This window comes from Durotheca rogersii, assembly GCF_024521655.1.
Source record: "Durotheca rogersii strain YMJ 92031201 chromosome Unknown GGS23scaffold_11, whole genome shotgun sequence".
NCBI classification, from domain to species: Eukaryota; Fungi; Ascomycota; class Sordariomycetes; order Xylariales; family Xylariaceae; genus Durotheca; species Durotheca rogersii.
Genome location: NW_026251242.1, coordinates 517,789 through 530,743, shown reverse-complemented (window position 1 = coordinate 530,743; position 12,955 = coordinate 517,789). Strand labels below are relative to the sequence as shown.

The 12,955-nt window shown below is 57.5% G+C and overlaps 5 protein-coding genes across 5 annotated transcripts; 2 read left to right on the top strand and 3 right to left on the bottom strand.

Moving 5' to 3' along the window:
• Positions 1–2,531: 2,531 nt before the first annotated feature.
• Positions 2,532–3,818, bottom strand: GGS23DRAFT_68666 (uncharacterized protein). The gene is made up of 2 exons (XM_051521195.1): positions 3,616–3,818; positions 2,532–3,563 (listed from the first exon to the last, which is right to left on the bottom strand). The coding sequence occupies exon 2, from the start codon at positions 3,387–3,389 to the stop codon at positions 2,772–2,774; it is 618 nt and encodes a 205-aa protein (XP_051371526.1). The 5' UTR covers positions 3,390–3,563; positions 3,616–3,818; the 3' UTR covers positions 2,532–2,771.
• On the top strand, positions 3,559–6,006 carry GGS23DRAFT_597129 (uncharacterized protein; the record flags this gene model as incomplete). Its single annotated transcript, XM_051518575.1, has 3 exons — positions 3,559–3,563; positions 3,623–5,390; positions 5,458–6,006. 3 exons carry the CDS (start codon positions 3,559–3,561, stop codon positions 6,004–6,006), a joined length of 2,322 nt encoding a protein of 773 aa, XP_051371525.1.
• Positions 6,007–6,436: 430 nt separating this feature from the next.
• Positions 6,437–8,231, bottom strand: GGS23DRAFT_69053 (dehydrase and lipid transport-domain-containing protein). The gene has a single exon (XM_051521197.1). It carries the CDS (start codon positions 7,850–7,852, stop codon positions 7,073–7,075), a length of 780 nt encoding a protein of 259 aa, XP_051371524.1. The 5' UTR covers positions 7,853–8,231; the 3' UTR covers positions 6,437–7,072.
• A 273-nt stretch (positions 8,232–8,504) lies between these two features.
• On the top strand, positions 8,505–9,810 carry GGS23DRAFT_597127 (methyltransferase; the record flags this gene model as incomplete). Its single annotated transcript, XM_051518574.1, has 2 exons — positions 8,505–8,823; positions 9,023–9,810. 2 exons carry the CDS (start codon positions 8,505–8,507, stop codon positions 9,808–9,810), a joined length of 1,107 nt encoding a protein of 368 aa, XP_051371523.1.
• Positions 9,811–9,870: 60 nt separating this feature from the next.
• GGS23DRAFT_68747 (tyrosine/serine protein phosphatase) lies at positions 9,871–11,591 on the bottom strand. The gene is made up of 6 exons (XM_051521196.1): positions 11,412–11,591; positions 11,236–11,276; positions 11,037–11,112; positions 10,737–10,895; positions 10,408–10,543; positions 9,871–10,300 (listed from the first exon to the last, which is right to left on the bottom strand). The coding sequence occupies exons 1-6, from the start codon at positions 11,483–11,485 to the stop codon at positions 9,932–9,934; spliced, it is 855 nt and encodes a 284-aa protein (XP_051371522.1). The 5' UTR covers positions 11,486–11,591; the 3' UTR covers positions 9,871–9,931.
• Between the last annotated feature and the right edge of the window lie 1,364 nt (positions 11,592–12,955).

Here is a 12,955-nt window from a genome sequence, read left to right as displayed (position 1 = left end):
GTGGTTGTGGTAGTAGTAATAGCGATGGTCTGCTCTGGGGTGAGGTATAGGGTAACAGGGGATTAGTTGGGCCGGTGTGTATGAGTAATGCTCGTACCGTACACATGTAGAGTAGAGCATGAGTGTCGTGATATTTGGGCAGCAAGAAAGCCACCTCATCGGGCAGCTGACCGGGGTTCCACATCTGGAACATCCCGGACGGACCTAGCCGCAGATGAGATTTCGCTGCCACCGCCCCTTTCTACGTCGATCGTAGCAGGGATCCTCTCTGCCGACGCCTCTGGTTTGGGATTGGCCTCTTCGGGGAGACATACAGAAGCCATCTCCGAGCTCGCTGGCAGCAGGGCTACACCTCCATCACCGTGGAAGCCATCGCAACAAGCAGCGCGCGTCGATGCCATGCTACCTGCCTGGCTATGCGTCTCCTGACAGGCCATCTACGAGACCACGTAGCGGGTTTCCAAGAAGCAGCGGTATAAATGCGTCGGAAGCCGGTACAGCCAATTTCTAGCGTGGTTGAGCCGGGGAGGTCTTATTAGAAGACGAGTACGGTCCGTTGCTTTTTTTTTTTTTTCTTCCCCTCTCAATTCTCAATCCGGGAGCTGTCCTTCGAGAGCGAAGGCCGACTCTCTTTGCTCCGCCAGATGCAACGGGGGCTACCGGCGTCGCCCGACCGTCCGATTATTACCCCGGATCTTTCCCAATCTCCCGCGGTGGATAATCCTGGAGGTCCCGCCCCTGGAGACAGTGGGAATCGACGGCAAGCCTGCGCCTCTGGCCTACGAACCCAAGAACAGACAGCCACCGGTTTGTCAGCTGTCAGAACCGGGAACCGGACAATGCCCAATCACACTACCGCCGTCTGGTGCCGAGTTGCTGCGGCTAAACCCGGCATGCCCACTAGCAACTCAGGCTGCTGTCGCAGGAAACGAGCAACTCGTCTTCCCGTGCGTGAATGAATATATCTATTGAAGACAGGAGACGGAACAGGGACGAATGGCAGGGAGCTGGAGATTCAGGCACACGCGCTCGCCCACCTACGCTCCAGTAGTGCTCTGGTTGAAGAAATCGAGAGAGGCAGAGGCCAGTTAGGATGGGTTGCTGGCCGCGCAGGGTGTGAGTCTGTATGCAGCACTATTGGTGGCGACCCCTCCCCCCTTCTCTCCCAGCATCACGCAGCACCGGCGGTACCAGCACGAAGCACCCACCAGCAACAACAGCGGTGTGGACCAAGGACTTGCGTGTGTCTCTGTTCCTCGTGCTGGCGCTATCAGCTTCCATGTGCCCTGCCCCCTCACTCTCCCACTGGCCCTCCCTCGTCCCTGGGGCTCCATACATACCTACATACCTACATGCACGGTATGGTCCTTCATAGCCGTACCTCTAAGCCCCCCTCCCCCCCGGAGCCTGTCTGCGGACCCAAACCCGTACCCGGAGGTTGGAGATACCCTATACGATGCCACCGTTCCTTGTACGTACCTGTATTTTCCTGCCCGGTTCGTTCCATGCTGCCACAGCCCACCGCCGCAAGTACGCACGCACACATGTGCGCCCACCAAGCTCGACGGCCCACACGACAAGTAGGTAGAAGACGAGGCTCACCTGCTTCGGCAAAAAGCCTTCGCCCAACCCAGTACTCTCTGGAACTCGGTTCCGGCGAATCAGTCCCTGTACGTTGTCCTTTCCTCCCAGGCGCATCGATCTCTCGTCATGTATGTCTCCCCAAGACCGGATCTAGCGCAAGCGCGCTGGAGAGCCCTAGTTGGGGACCGCTGCTCTCGTGACGGGGGGGTGGGTTTGCACCTATCTCTGCTAGCGCATCGGAGATTGGGATGAATGTTCTAGAGCCTGGATGCCCACAACACGTATGCGCATGCGCTATGTGCTCCGTTGTACGGGTACGTGGGTGTGCGTAGGCTGGCGGGCTGTCTAGCCCCTCTCCTCTCTCTGCCTCTCTGCCTCTCTGCCTGGGCTGTGCCACCGGCGGCCGTCATGCCCGCTGTTGGCTCCTCATCGCTGATGACGGATGGATCGTAGGCCTACTTGTCTGTTCGGGGCCATTCCTATAAGTTCCCGGCACCCACCCAGCTGCCCTCCTCCCTCCTCCCCCGTCTCTCCCGACCTACGGTACCAGTAAGGCGACGTGGTCGATCGTACTGCCATCTACACCCCTGGGAATCGGAGGGGCGCATCGCGATCTCTCGGTTTGCCGTCCGGAGGCAGAGCGACAGACGTATAAATACCTGCCGATACATCCAGATAATAAGTATCCGGTGCCAACAAGCACCCATCACTTGTCCACTTGCACGCTTACGCCCACACCTACGCCCGCGCCTGACATCTACACCTACGCCCACATCCACACACCTGCTACGTCCCGCTTCAACATCTCTCTCTATCTACTCGCGTAGGTATCTACTTGCTCCGACAACACCTATTCGCCTACCTGCGTTCCCGCCTAGGCCCGTTCCCGTTATAGCGACGCCGGACACGTATCGGCAACGTACGTCGCGCCCACGCAGACGCATGATAGACGCCTACAATACCCAGCACACCCTGACGTTGGACAATAAAGCCGGCAGGGCGCCGGGAGACGTCGACAACCCGCTCGGTCCCATTTTCATAGGGTAAGTGGTCCTGTCAACCTGCGGATTGCGATGCGAAGCTGGGCAGCGTCTGGCTGTACCCAGTGTTACCTCCCAATGGGATTGCCCGCCTTATTTGCATATTGCGTGCAGCTGCATACCATACGCAGTTACATACCTACACATTTACGTATTATCGCAACCCGTTAGCAAATCACCCCGCTCGCTCCCTTCAACGCCACTTGCAATTCTGGGCGATATCGTCTTTGCGGGTATCGCGATTACTGCAGCCCAATGAATCAACCCACCGCTCCCATTCCTGGCCCTCTCCCTCCCCTCCGCCCTCAGCGTTGTTCTCTTGTGTCTCTCTCCTTTCGCGCCCAACGTGAATCCAACTGATCCAGGTCTTACTCGAAGACCGGGATCCCCCCTCCCATTCCACCCCTCCCCCAGTCGCTCTCGGCCCTTGCACCACCCCAAACCAGGGGTGGAAGGATAAATAAATAAAAAAAATCGCTGGTGGATCGCCTTGTTACAAAAGCATCCCAATTCCTCGCGGATCCTCTTCTCCCACCCAACCCACTCTCTCTCCCTCTCCCTCTCCCTCTCTCGCACACCTCCACCTATACCACCCCATACCGCCTCTTTACTACCACCCACGCATACGCCTCTTGGCCTACCTGCACTTTTGCCATTCTCGCTCTTCGCTCGCTGCGCATAAACACGGAGCCCGATCTGACGTGGAATTACTAACGGCGGTCTCAGAAACGCGCAGATCCCCCCCTCTTCTCCCGTTGGCAGCATCCAGGCCGCAAAACCGGACGACAAATCTCGAAGAAATCAATTCGCCTACGTCTAGTGAAGCAGGTGAACGGACGTCGGCCATCGCCTCATCCTTCAAGCATCCCTTTGCTCCGCTTTTTGTGGGTGGATCGTTGTGGGCGAGGGGCACTCGGGCAACATATCGTCACCAATGTCGTAAGTAGCGGCATGCTGCGGGTCTCTCAATTCGCCAATTGACCTTTTCCATCTCCCAGTCGCAGGCAGACCGTACGTACCAGTCACCATTACAACCACAGCGGCCCCATCTCAGACGACGCCAGCTACTTGGAAGAAGAGGACTCCGGCCCAGGAGGGTCACACGAACACGAGGACGACTGGTCTTCTGACGAGGAGGCAGACTACGACGAGGGGGACGATATCAACCCCGAAGACTCGGCTTCGACATCCCCTGTGAGGCGTCACTACCAAGACCCTCGCACGCAACAGGCCCCAGTCCGGCAGAGAATCGCGCACCGGCCAGCTTCCCAATACGACTATCGGCAGTCGCCGAACCAATCGACCAGCCTGGATTCGGAATATTACGAGTACGGCCGCGGTGGCTATCCACCGCTGGTCGGGTCACAGTATTACGCTGGCGGCCGGGGTGCATATCCCCAGAGTCACGTAAGTGGCTATGGTCCCCCGCCGTACGGAGGCGGAAATGGCCAGATGGTGCCCTACGGGCCCCATTACAACCAGAACCCATTCGCGCCGATGACCGGGAGCGGCGGCAACTATTTTAACGCGGAGCACCGGGGATGGCCAGGTGGGCCCGGCGGACCTTCCCCAGGGCAAGGTCCAGGCGGTGAGATGATGCCGTTCGGAGGTCAAAATTATTTTGGAGCACCGCAGTATCCCCCCCCACACGGCATGCAGCAGTACCAGTGGACGCCGCCGCCGCCGCCGCCAACAGATATCGGCCAACCCCGAACTCCTGCCCCGGAGCCGGTGAAGGAAAAAGAGGATCCCGAAAAGGAGCTCATGAAGAAGAGGCTCGCGGAGATCGAGGCCGAGGCAAAGAGGAAAGAGGAGGAGGCCAAACGGAGGGAGCACGACGCCATGATCATGAAGCAGGCCCAGGACGAGTTCCAGCGCAAAATGGAGCAGATGAAGAGGGACGAAGAAGTCCGAGCGGAGGAGAGGAGGATTGCCGAGGAGAAGGCGAAGAAAGAGCTCGAAGACGCGAGGAAGGAGGCCGACAGAGCGGCGCGGGAAGCCGTCGAAGCCGAGAGGAGAGCCGAAGCCGAGAGGAGGAAGCGTGAGGCGGAGACCCTGGAAAGGGTCGAGAGAATCGCACGCGAGAAAATCGAAGCGGAGCGAAAAGCCGAAGAACAGAGGAGGAAGCAGGAGGCAGAGGCTGCCGCTCGTGCGGAAGCGGCCGCGAAAGCTCGGCTTGAGGCCGCTTTAAGGGCCGAGGCCGAGGCCAAGATGTTGGCGGAGAAGAAGGCCGCGGAAGAAGCGGCGTGGAAGAAGAGGATGGAGGAAGAGGCGAGACGGAAAGCCGAGGAAGAGGCCCGAAAGAAAGTTGAGGCTGAAGAGGCAGCTAGGCGTGCGGCCGCGAGGAGGGCTGAGGAGGAAGAGGCGTGGCGGAAAAAGATGGAGGAAGAAGCCAAGATGAGGGCCGAGATAGAGGCTCGGAAGAGGATCGAGGCCGAGGAAGCGGCGAGAGCCGCGGCTGCGAAAAAGGCTGAGGAGGAGGCGCTGATGCGGAAGAGATTGGAAGACGAGGCGAAGATGAAGGCTGAGATGGAGGCCCGCAAGAAGATCGAAGACGAAAAAGCAGCGGCAGAAGCTGCTAAAGCCGCCGAAGAAGCCAAAAAGAAGGAGGAAGAGGCTTTCAAAAAGAAAGCCTTGGACGAAGCCAAGGTCAAGGCCGAGGAGGCAAACAAGAAGAGCCTCGGAAAAGACAAGGCGCCTATCCGGTTCAAGGATGCCGTTGGGAGGAAATTCAGCTTTCCCTTTCATCTATGCCAAAGCTGGCAAGTATGTAAACCCCCGTATCTCAATCCGGGGGATGTGCGCATGCTAACTTCCCTCCTTTCAACTTCAGGGCATGGAAGAACTCATCAAGCAAGCTTTCTTACACGTCGACTTTATCGGTCCCCACGTGCAAGCCGGACACTATGACCTGATCGCGCCAAATGGGGAGATCATACTTCCCCAGGTATGGGAGAAGGTGGTCGAGCCGGATTGGTCAGTCACAATGCAGATGTGGCCGATGGAACAGCGACCGGCCGCGCCTCATATGGGACGCGGGCAAATTCCGGCTCACATGGCCGGACGGTTTCCGCCGCAAGGTGTCGGCATGGCCGCTCGCCGTCCGGGAGCGCCACCACCACCCCCTGGCCATACAGGTATGGGCGCCATGGGTGGTATGGGCGCCATGGGCGGTATGCCCGGCGACATGGGGCCTAACGGCCTAGGCGGCCGCCCGGCCGGGCCGCCCATCCCCGCGGGCGTCCAGATCATGCAAGCCAACAAACCTCCAAAGAAAGCTTCAAAGAAAGCTCCAAACAGCGTGTTTAACTGGCTGGGGGGGGCTCCGAAGCCTAAGGGAAAAGGGTCAGTAGCCGCATCCGTCATGTTCTTCGTTACCTAAGCTCACGGAATCACTTGCACGCGTAGGAGGCGATGAACAAACCATTTTGCGTCACGGGGTCCGGGGCACCTGCGTCAGTTTTCGGTCAACGCCAGCCTTTGTTTTTTTTTCCATGTCGCTGTCGCCGCGTCTTTAGGCCTCGTCTTCGGTCGCCTCTCATAAATTTCATCTCTCGGGGAGTTTTGTGGTGGCTTTTTATTTTTATAAAGGAACTGATTCTGCATTATATACCCCGGCTCAAGACGACATTACTTTCACGGGCTTCCTATGCGGACTTTTGGAACGGCAACCCATCCTGTATGAGAAGAAATAATAGCGGCCGCGGGACATCGCCACACTTCCCTCTGTTGCTTCAGTAAGGCAGGCATGTAAAGCTTTTTTTTCTTTCCTCATGCCAACGGATCTTTTTGAAGGGTCGTCTGTGATGGCGCAGTGTTTCGTTGGCGGCAGGTTGATTAGGCGTGCGAGAAGGAAAGACAAGTAGGCATGAATTTCTCCTTTTCAAGACGGCGAATATTTGGTTAAGCTTTATCCGTATTTCTGAACGGCGCCCAGTCTAGGAAAGATGGGAATGAGGAACCAAAGATGGACCGGGGACCGACCCATTATCTGTCTATAACGCTCGGAATTAAACATATGTAAGCTCGGAGTGATGTCTTGAATTGATTCTTCGTTGAAAGAGCGAATACGTGCGTGTCCCTCGTTGACGCTGCTATGACGAGTCGGAATCCCTCGACGTTGTGTTCTAACTTCTCCCGCTCTCGAGTCGGAACTGTGTTGTAGAGAACTCGGCGCTATCCAGACTTACTCGTGGAAGCCATGCCGTGCGAAGGTGACAGACAATTCTATTATCCCTCTTTTCCTTCTATCGCAATGTTGGACTTCGACCCTTCATTGGTCCTCTGTTATCGGCGCCCCGTCGGCCACGGAAGCCCTCTATATCTATATATATTACTTCATATTTCGTCGTTATGCCGTACGCGTGTCGTATCGGCCGCGGGTGATCTACGAGACAGGTCCCCATCGCCTTGTCTTCCTGAAACGCCTCCCTCCCGGCCCCCCATTCCTACCGCAAGGTTTGCGCGACCCTCCCGGTCTCGCCGAGGGCGCGCCGGGCCTCTTTAACGAAGGCGTCGACCATAACGGGGGCGATCTTGTCGGCGACGGCAGCACCAACAACCATGTAGAGCGGGTTCGCAAACTGGTACTTAATGGTGAGCCGAACGTCGCTCCAGTCGTGGCCGGAGGTGTCGGCAGCCGGGGGGGCCGGTCGCACAGTCCACCGCGTCACGAGGCTCTTGAACACTCCACTACGGCCGCCGAGTTCCCCAGGCCGGCCGAGGCCCCCATCCTCGGGGGGGAGGCCGTAGCGGCGGCGCTCAGCGGCAGAGAGCTCGGAGCGGCCGTCGGGCCCGCTGACTGCCTCGACGACGCCGAGCGCGGGCACGCAGACGAGGCGGCTCGTGTAGGTCTCGACGAAGTTGCCCCAACCGGCGGTCAGGTCGGCGCAGAGGGGCCAGCGGCGGCCGGCCCCCTCGGCACCCGCGGCGTCGGCGTCGAGATCATTCGGCGAAGAGGCAGAGGAGGAGGCGGGGGAAGCGGGATAGGGCGCGGACCACCGGGTGACGCGCGAGTGCGTGCAGTACGGCAGGAAGCGGGAGTAGGCGTCGACGTCGGCGACGAGCTCGTAGAGGCGTTCGTGGTGGTAGGGCAGCCGGCGGGCGGCAGTCAGGAGCCGCGGCTCGAGGGCCGGGGCCGAGGGGAGGGTTATGAAAGCGCGTCGCAGAGGAAGGGGAGGGACGGAGGGGAGACGGGGTCGAAGGGAGAGGGCGCGCGAAGTCGACATCGGAGGAAGGGCGCCTGCAGGTGGGTATTGATACAAGTCGGATAGGATCGGATCTGAGACGCGGCCGCAGGGGCCGCGATGGTGACCGTGTGAGGTAGAGATCGTGGAACGCGATGGTAAGTGAGTGACGAGATGAATAAATGAGGGTTAGTAAGGTGGATATTAGGGTGCGGAATCCGACTCTAGCCTATTATGAGGCATTGTCAAGCTTCTACGCTGCTGCCATGACCCGATGAGACTAGAGGTGATATTCAAAGCATTCTATACACACAGAACGAGGCCAATGTCAGTGCTATAATGCGGGCGATCTTGAGTGCAAGAGTAAGGAGGGTCTGTAACCTAGAATTGAAGCTATCCTACACCTACCTACCTAGGTAGCTAGTAACAAGGCCTATCGACAAGAAACCCGACAAGCAAGCCACAGACCCTTCACACAGCCACATGATGTGGGGTACCTAGATAACCTAGCTCTACCTACTCAAAACATAAATTTTTTCCTCTTCCCACTCATTCATTCTGCTTTTTCTCCTCACTCTCCGTCCGGTTCCAGGTAGCTTGTAGGAATGCTCTGGAACCCAAACGGCCTTCGGCAACAAGTAGGAGGCCTGGCGCAGGACCCCGGCACGAAGGTGCCGTCTTGCTATACTCTGCAATGGCTTCCGTTGCCCCTGTCGACTCAGCGATGCAGTCGCCGGACGGCGAGCAGCCGATCACAACCCCGGCGCCGATGTCGCGAGAGGCCACTGCCGATGCCATCGTCACCCAGCTGCCTCCCCATCGGAGCCACGACCCCCAGTATAACATGAAGAGGAGCGACCCCTTCCAGTTCGGATCCCGTTATCTCCAGCAAGACGATGATGTCTTTGAGTTCAACGCCTGGGACCACGTGGAGACTGACGACGCCTACAAAGAGTACGCCGAGCAGCAGTACTCAATGCAGCGAGAGTCGCCGGTCTCCGACTTTGATAAGTGTAAGTCGAGACAACTGCTTTTTCTGCTTGTCCTCGCCGATGTCGTGATGATACACCAATGCATAGTTCATCTGATTACTGCTGATGACCACATTACCATAAATTCTTTCGCTCCCATCTGAACATGGCCATGCTGCCCTTTCTCCACCGTACTCCCGCCAGCTGTGCTACGTGCTCCTCGCTAACCAGTACGGTGCAGACAGGTTCAACTCCGACCCTGCTAAATGGTGGAATCTCTTCTATAAGAATAACACTGCCAATTTCTTCAAGGACCGCAAGTGGTTACATCAGGAGTTTCCCATCCTTGACCGTGCTACAGCGGAGGATGCTGGCCCCTTCACCATCCTGGAAGTTGGTGCGGGAGCCGGCAACACTGCCTTTCCTATCCTAGCCAGCAACAAGAACCCCAAATTGAAAGTGCATGCCTGTGACTTCTCCAAGAAGGCTGTTGAGGTGATGCGTAATCACGAGGCTTACAACGCCGATTTCATCCAGGCCGACGTGTGGGATGTCGCCGGCGTGGACCTTCCCCCCGATCTACCCGAGAGCAGTGTAGATGTCGTCATCATGGTATTCATTTTCTCGGCGCTATCCCCGACACAGTGGCAGGAGGCGGTCCGCAATGTCTATCGGGTGCTCAAGCCAGGCGGCGAGGTATGTTTCCGCGACTATGGCAGAGGTGATCTAGCACAGGTCCGGTTCAAGAAAGGCCGGTATCTGGAAGAGAACTTCTACATTCGGGGTGACGGCACGCGGGTATACTTCTTTGAGAAGGACGAGCTGGCCCAAATATGGTCGGGGCCGCTCACGACGCCCGAGAGCGAAGTCAAAGTCGACGATGAAGCGATAAATCCTGTAGATGCCGAGATAAAGCGAACATTATTTGATATAGAAGAGCTCGGCGTCGACAGGCGAATGCTTGTCAACAGGGCGCGGAAGCTGAAGATGTATCGTTGCTGGATACAAGGCCGCTTTCGAAAGAGATAACAAAGCTACCGTTTCCCCCACCGAGGCCTGAATATATCTATTACGTGCAAATTGTGGCGACCACGACTCGACAAAATTCCTCATGATCACCATTCTCGAGCCAGACTTTCTCATTCTTATATTATGCACCCAGTGCCTCGACGAGCTGCTGCCGCTCCGCGACACTGATCCCAATCCCGTCGAGGTAGCCGCCGATGCTGCGGTGCCGCGTCTCGAGGTATAGCAGCACGCGGGGCACAAAGTCAGCGGGCGCATTGCCCCAATCGGCGGTGAGGCCGATCCCGACCTCACGGTCGAATTCCCTATTGTCGATAGCAGTGGAACCCGGGCGCGAAAGCCCTTCCTGCGACAGCATGTAGTCGTAGGTGACGGCGTCAGGGGGCGCACCGAGCGCAAGGAGCACGAGAATCACGATGAGGCCAGTGCGGTCTTTGCCCTGGGTACAGTGGAGGAGGACGGGGCGAGACGAGGAGGCGAGGGTGCGGAGGATCTGTGGGTTGAGATGTGAATTAAAAGGCGCGCGCGAGGAGAGAGATAGAGGAGAGGGATAATGAAGGCAACACAAGCCAAGCGGCACAACAGGGCAAACAATCTTACCTCGGCGATCTCGGCGCCGGACTCATCTAGCATGATGATACCCATGCCGACGAGGCCCCGCGGCAGCATAACCTCGCGGCTTACTAGCCGGATAGCGTGCGTGCGATAGCCGAGGAGGAAGAGGAAGAAGAATATGCTAGTGGCGCGGGCGTAGAGACTTTTGTCAGCGAGCCAAGGTAATAGAGCCAGTTTAGCTAGCAGTTATAGGTACCTACTATCCGCGCAATGCATAGACGCAGATCGGGCACCCGTCTACCCCATCCCCAAGGCGAGGCGAGGCGGGGCGAGGCAGACAGGGTAGAAAATACACGTGGAAGATTCAGACTCACAGGTAACTCCACCACGACAGCTGTCCGAGCAGGAACCACTCGAACCGCCGTCCTGTCAGCGCGATCTCATAGTACCGCACCCCCGGGATGCGGCCGGGATCCGGGTCGCCGGCCTCCACGGCCGCCCGGCGCTTCCGCGCTCGCATCCGGTGCTCCGTGCTGTTTTAGGGAAACAGAGCCGGCGCCCGATGGTTAGCCAACCAACCAGCCTCGGCGTCGCGACTATTATTTAGGTACTATTTTATTGCGTGGCGTGGAAGAAGGGGGGGGCAGGGTGCAGGTCGCACGTTACCCACGTACCTGCTCCGCAGGTCCACGATAGTCCCGACGCCGAATTCCTCGACGAGCCGCCGGCGGTCCGCGGCGGAGGCGTCGTCTGCCGGGGGCCGGAGAGGCGCTGGTTAGCCGGCGGCCCAATGGCGTCAGGTGGCCCCCTGCAGCGCGGGAAGCGCGGCGGCGGGGAGAGGGGGGCGGGGGCTGCCGTCTGCGATGCTCTCACCTGGGAAGGCGGACCGGTATAAGGCGCCTTCGCGCATGAGTCTGTTGGGGGAGGCTGGTCAGTGTGCTGACCTCGACGGTGCGCCTGCGTTGTCTCTTGTCGTCCTGGTTTCTTTCTCCGGAGGTCCCTCCGGAGCCCCGCCGCTACGGCGGCGCAGCGAGGTAGGAACTGCTTACTTCCGCCCGGTATAGTCGTTCACTGTCTTTCCGACGTCGCGGAAGTTGGCGATCTTGTCCAAAGCTACGGACATCTCGCGAGAGGGAGCGGACGGGCCACGGAGGGGAAGCAAGCGGCTGGGCGGGTCGAGGCTGTGGGGTTGTTTTCCTTGATGCCTTTCGAAGTTATGTTTCGGCGGAGCGATAAAGGATAAATTGCACGTCCGTTACATGTATATATATAAGGGTATGAGCATGGGTAGATAAGATGGAATGGTGTTCCAGGGAAAGAGCACAAATCGCGGGGAATGGGCTCGGTACTTATGGAGGTGCCTCTCATTCGGCGGCACACATCGCCTAAGTACCTAAGGCACTTGAGGGATATACACATCATACCTATATATAATACATATATATGTGATACCTACACAGGCGTAACTGAAGTCTTTCGCGTCTTGTTCCATCTGTGGACCCTCAGCGCAAGAGATATTGCCGCCGTGAGACTGCGGGTTACACAAATGACACTTACAAGTGGCATCTCCGGCTTGGCTGCGATGGCTGCTGAAGGAGGCCTGACTGGCCGTGATTCAAAGACACTGAGGCTCACGCCGGCCCATTCTAATACCTAGCATCCCTAGCTAATGGGGTTTGGAGGTGTTAGGTACTTTTCAAGAATTCTACAACACCCCACGTCGTAGTGAGAGAAAAAAAAAAAAAACCTTGAGCTTCGGACGCTTTCACACTGCATTATAACGGTAATAGGAATAACAGTCTTCAACCGTTAATAGGGATCGCCTACTGAGGCTATTTCGAGGTCCTTCGTAGGATACCATAAGCGTGTTAAGTTAGGCTTATTTATACCCATGGTTGTCACATAGGCTTACCGCGTCAAGTAACTTCCATCCCAACCAAGAGTTACTCCTATGAGGAGAGCAACCTGGTTTGCCTAAGCTGGGTTAAGTAAATATATCTGCCTAAGTATAGGCCAACCAGGTAGCTCCATACTCTCTCTTATTCCTTCTAGTTAGCCAGTCGGTCCGCTTACCCCGTTCCCATCATCCACTTATTGCTCCACGGGCAACTTGTCAACCAGCAACGTTGCTTGGGGCTGGCTACATGACAAAGAGGGGGTTTAAGAAATAATAACGCATTCCGGCTGTAGGCACGAAGTCGTCAATGGTTCCAAGTACGCGGATGGGCTGGGAAGGGAAGGGTGCCACACAGCATTATCACCTCCCTCCAGGAGCTTTCTCAAGAACATCTGGTTGGCGCATGGGCGTTTCGACAGGGACATCTGCAAAGGTTGAGCACACCATCGTAGTCACCTCCCAGGAGTTCGTGCGCACGCGCTGTAGAAAACAACCCTTTAGCGAATCCGTTTGGCTCGCCATCGCTCGCTCGACCGCCACGTGGCTGAAGTCGATGGTACAGCAACAAGAGCTGGTGGAGCCTGTTCGAGACCTGCCCTGTCCCCGGTGCTCGGTCGGTAGGCACAAAAAAAGGACAGTCGCCGTACGTGGGGGGAGGCAGATCAGCCACCGCTACATGAGTGTGCGTGTCGCCTT

Excerpts from the sequence above, each read along its gene's own strand:
- GGS23DRAFT_69053 (XM_051521197.1), bottom strand. The coding sequence starts at position 7,852 with ATGTCGACTTCGCGCGCCCTCTCCCTTCGACCCCGTCTCCCCTCCGTC.
- GGS23DRAFT_68666 (XM_051521195.1), bottom strand. The coding sequence starts at position 3,389 with ATGCTGCCAACGGGAGAAGAGGGGGGGATCTGCGCGTTTCTGAGACCG.
- GGS23DRAFT_68747 (XM_051521196.1), bottom strand. The coding sequence starts at position 11,485 with ATGTCCGTAGCTTTGGACAAGATCGCCAACTTCCGCGACGTCGGAAAG. Across the intron at positions 10,896-11,036 it reads ATCGTGGACCTGCGGAGCAG|CACGGAGCACCGGATGCGAG; the intron begins GTACGTGGGTAA and ends TCCCTAAAACAG. Across the intron at positions 10,301-10,407 it reads CCGGCGCCGAGATCGCCGAG|ATCCTCCGCACCCTCGCCTC; the intron begins GTAAGATTGTTT and ends CTCAACCCACAG.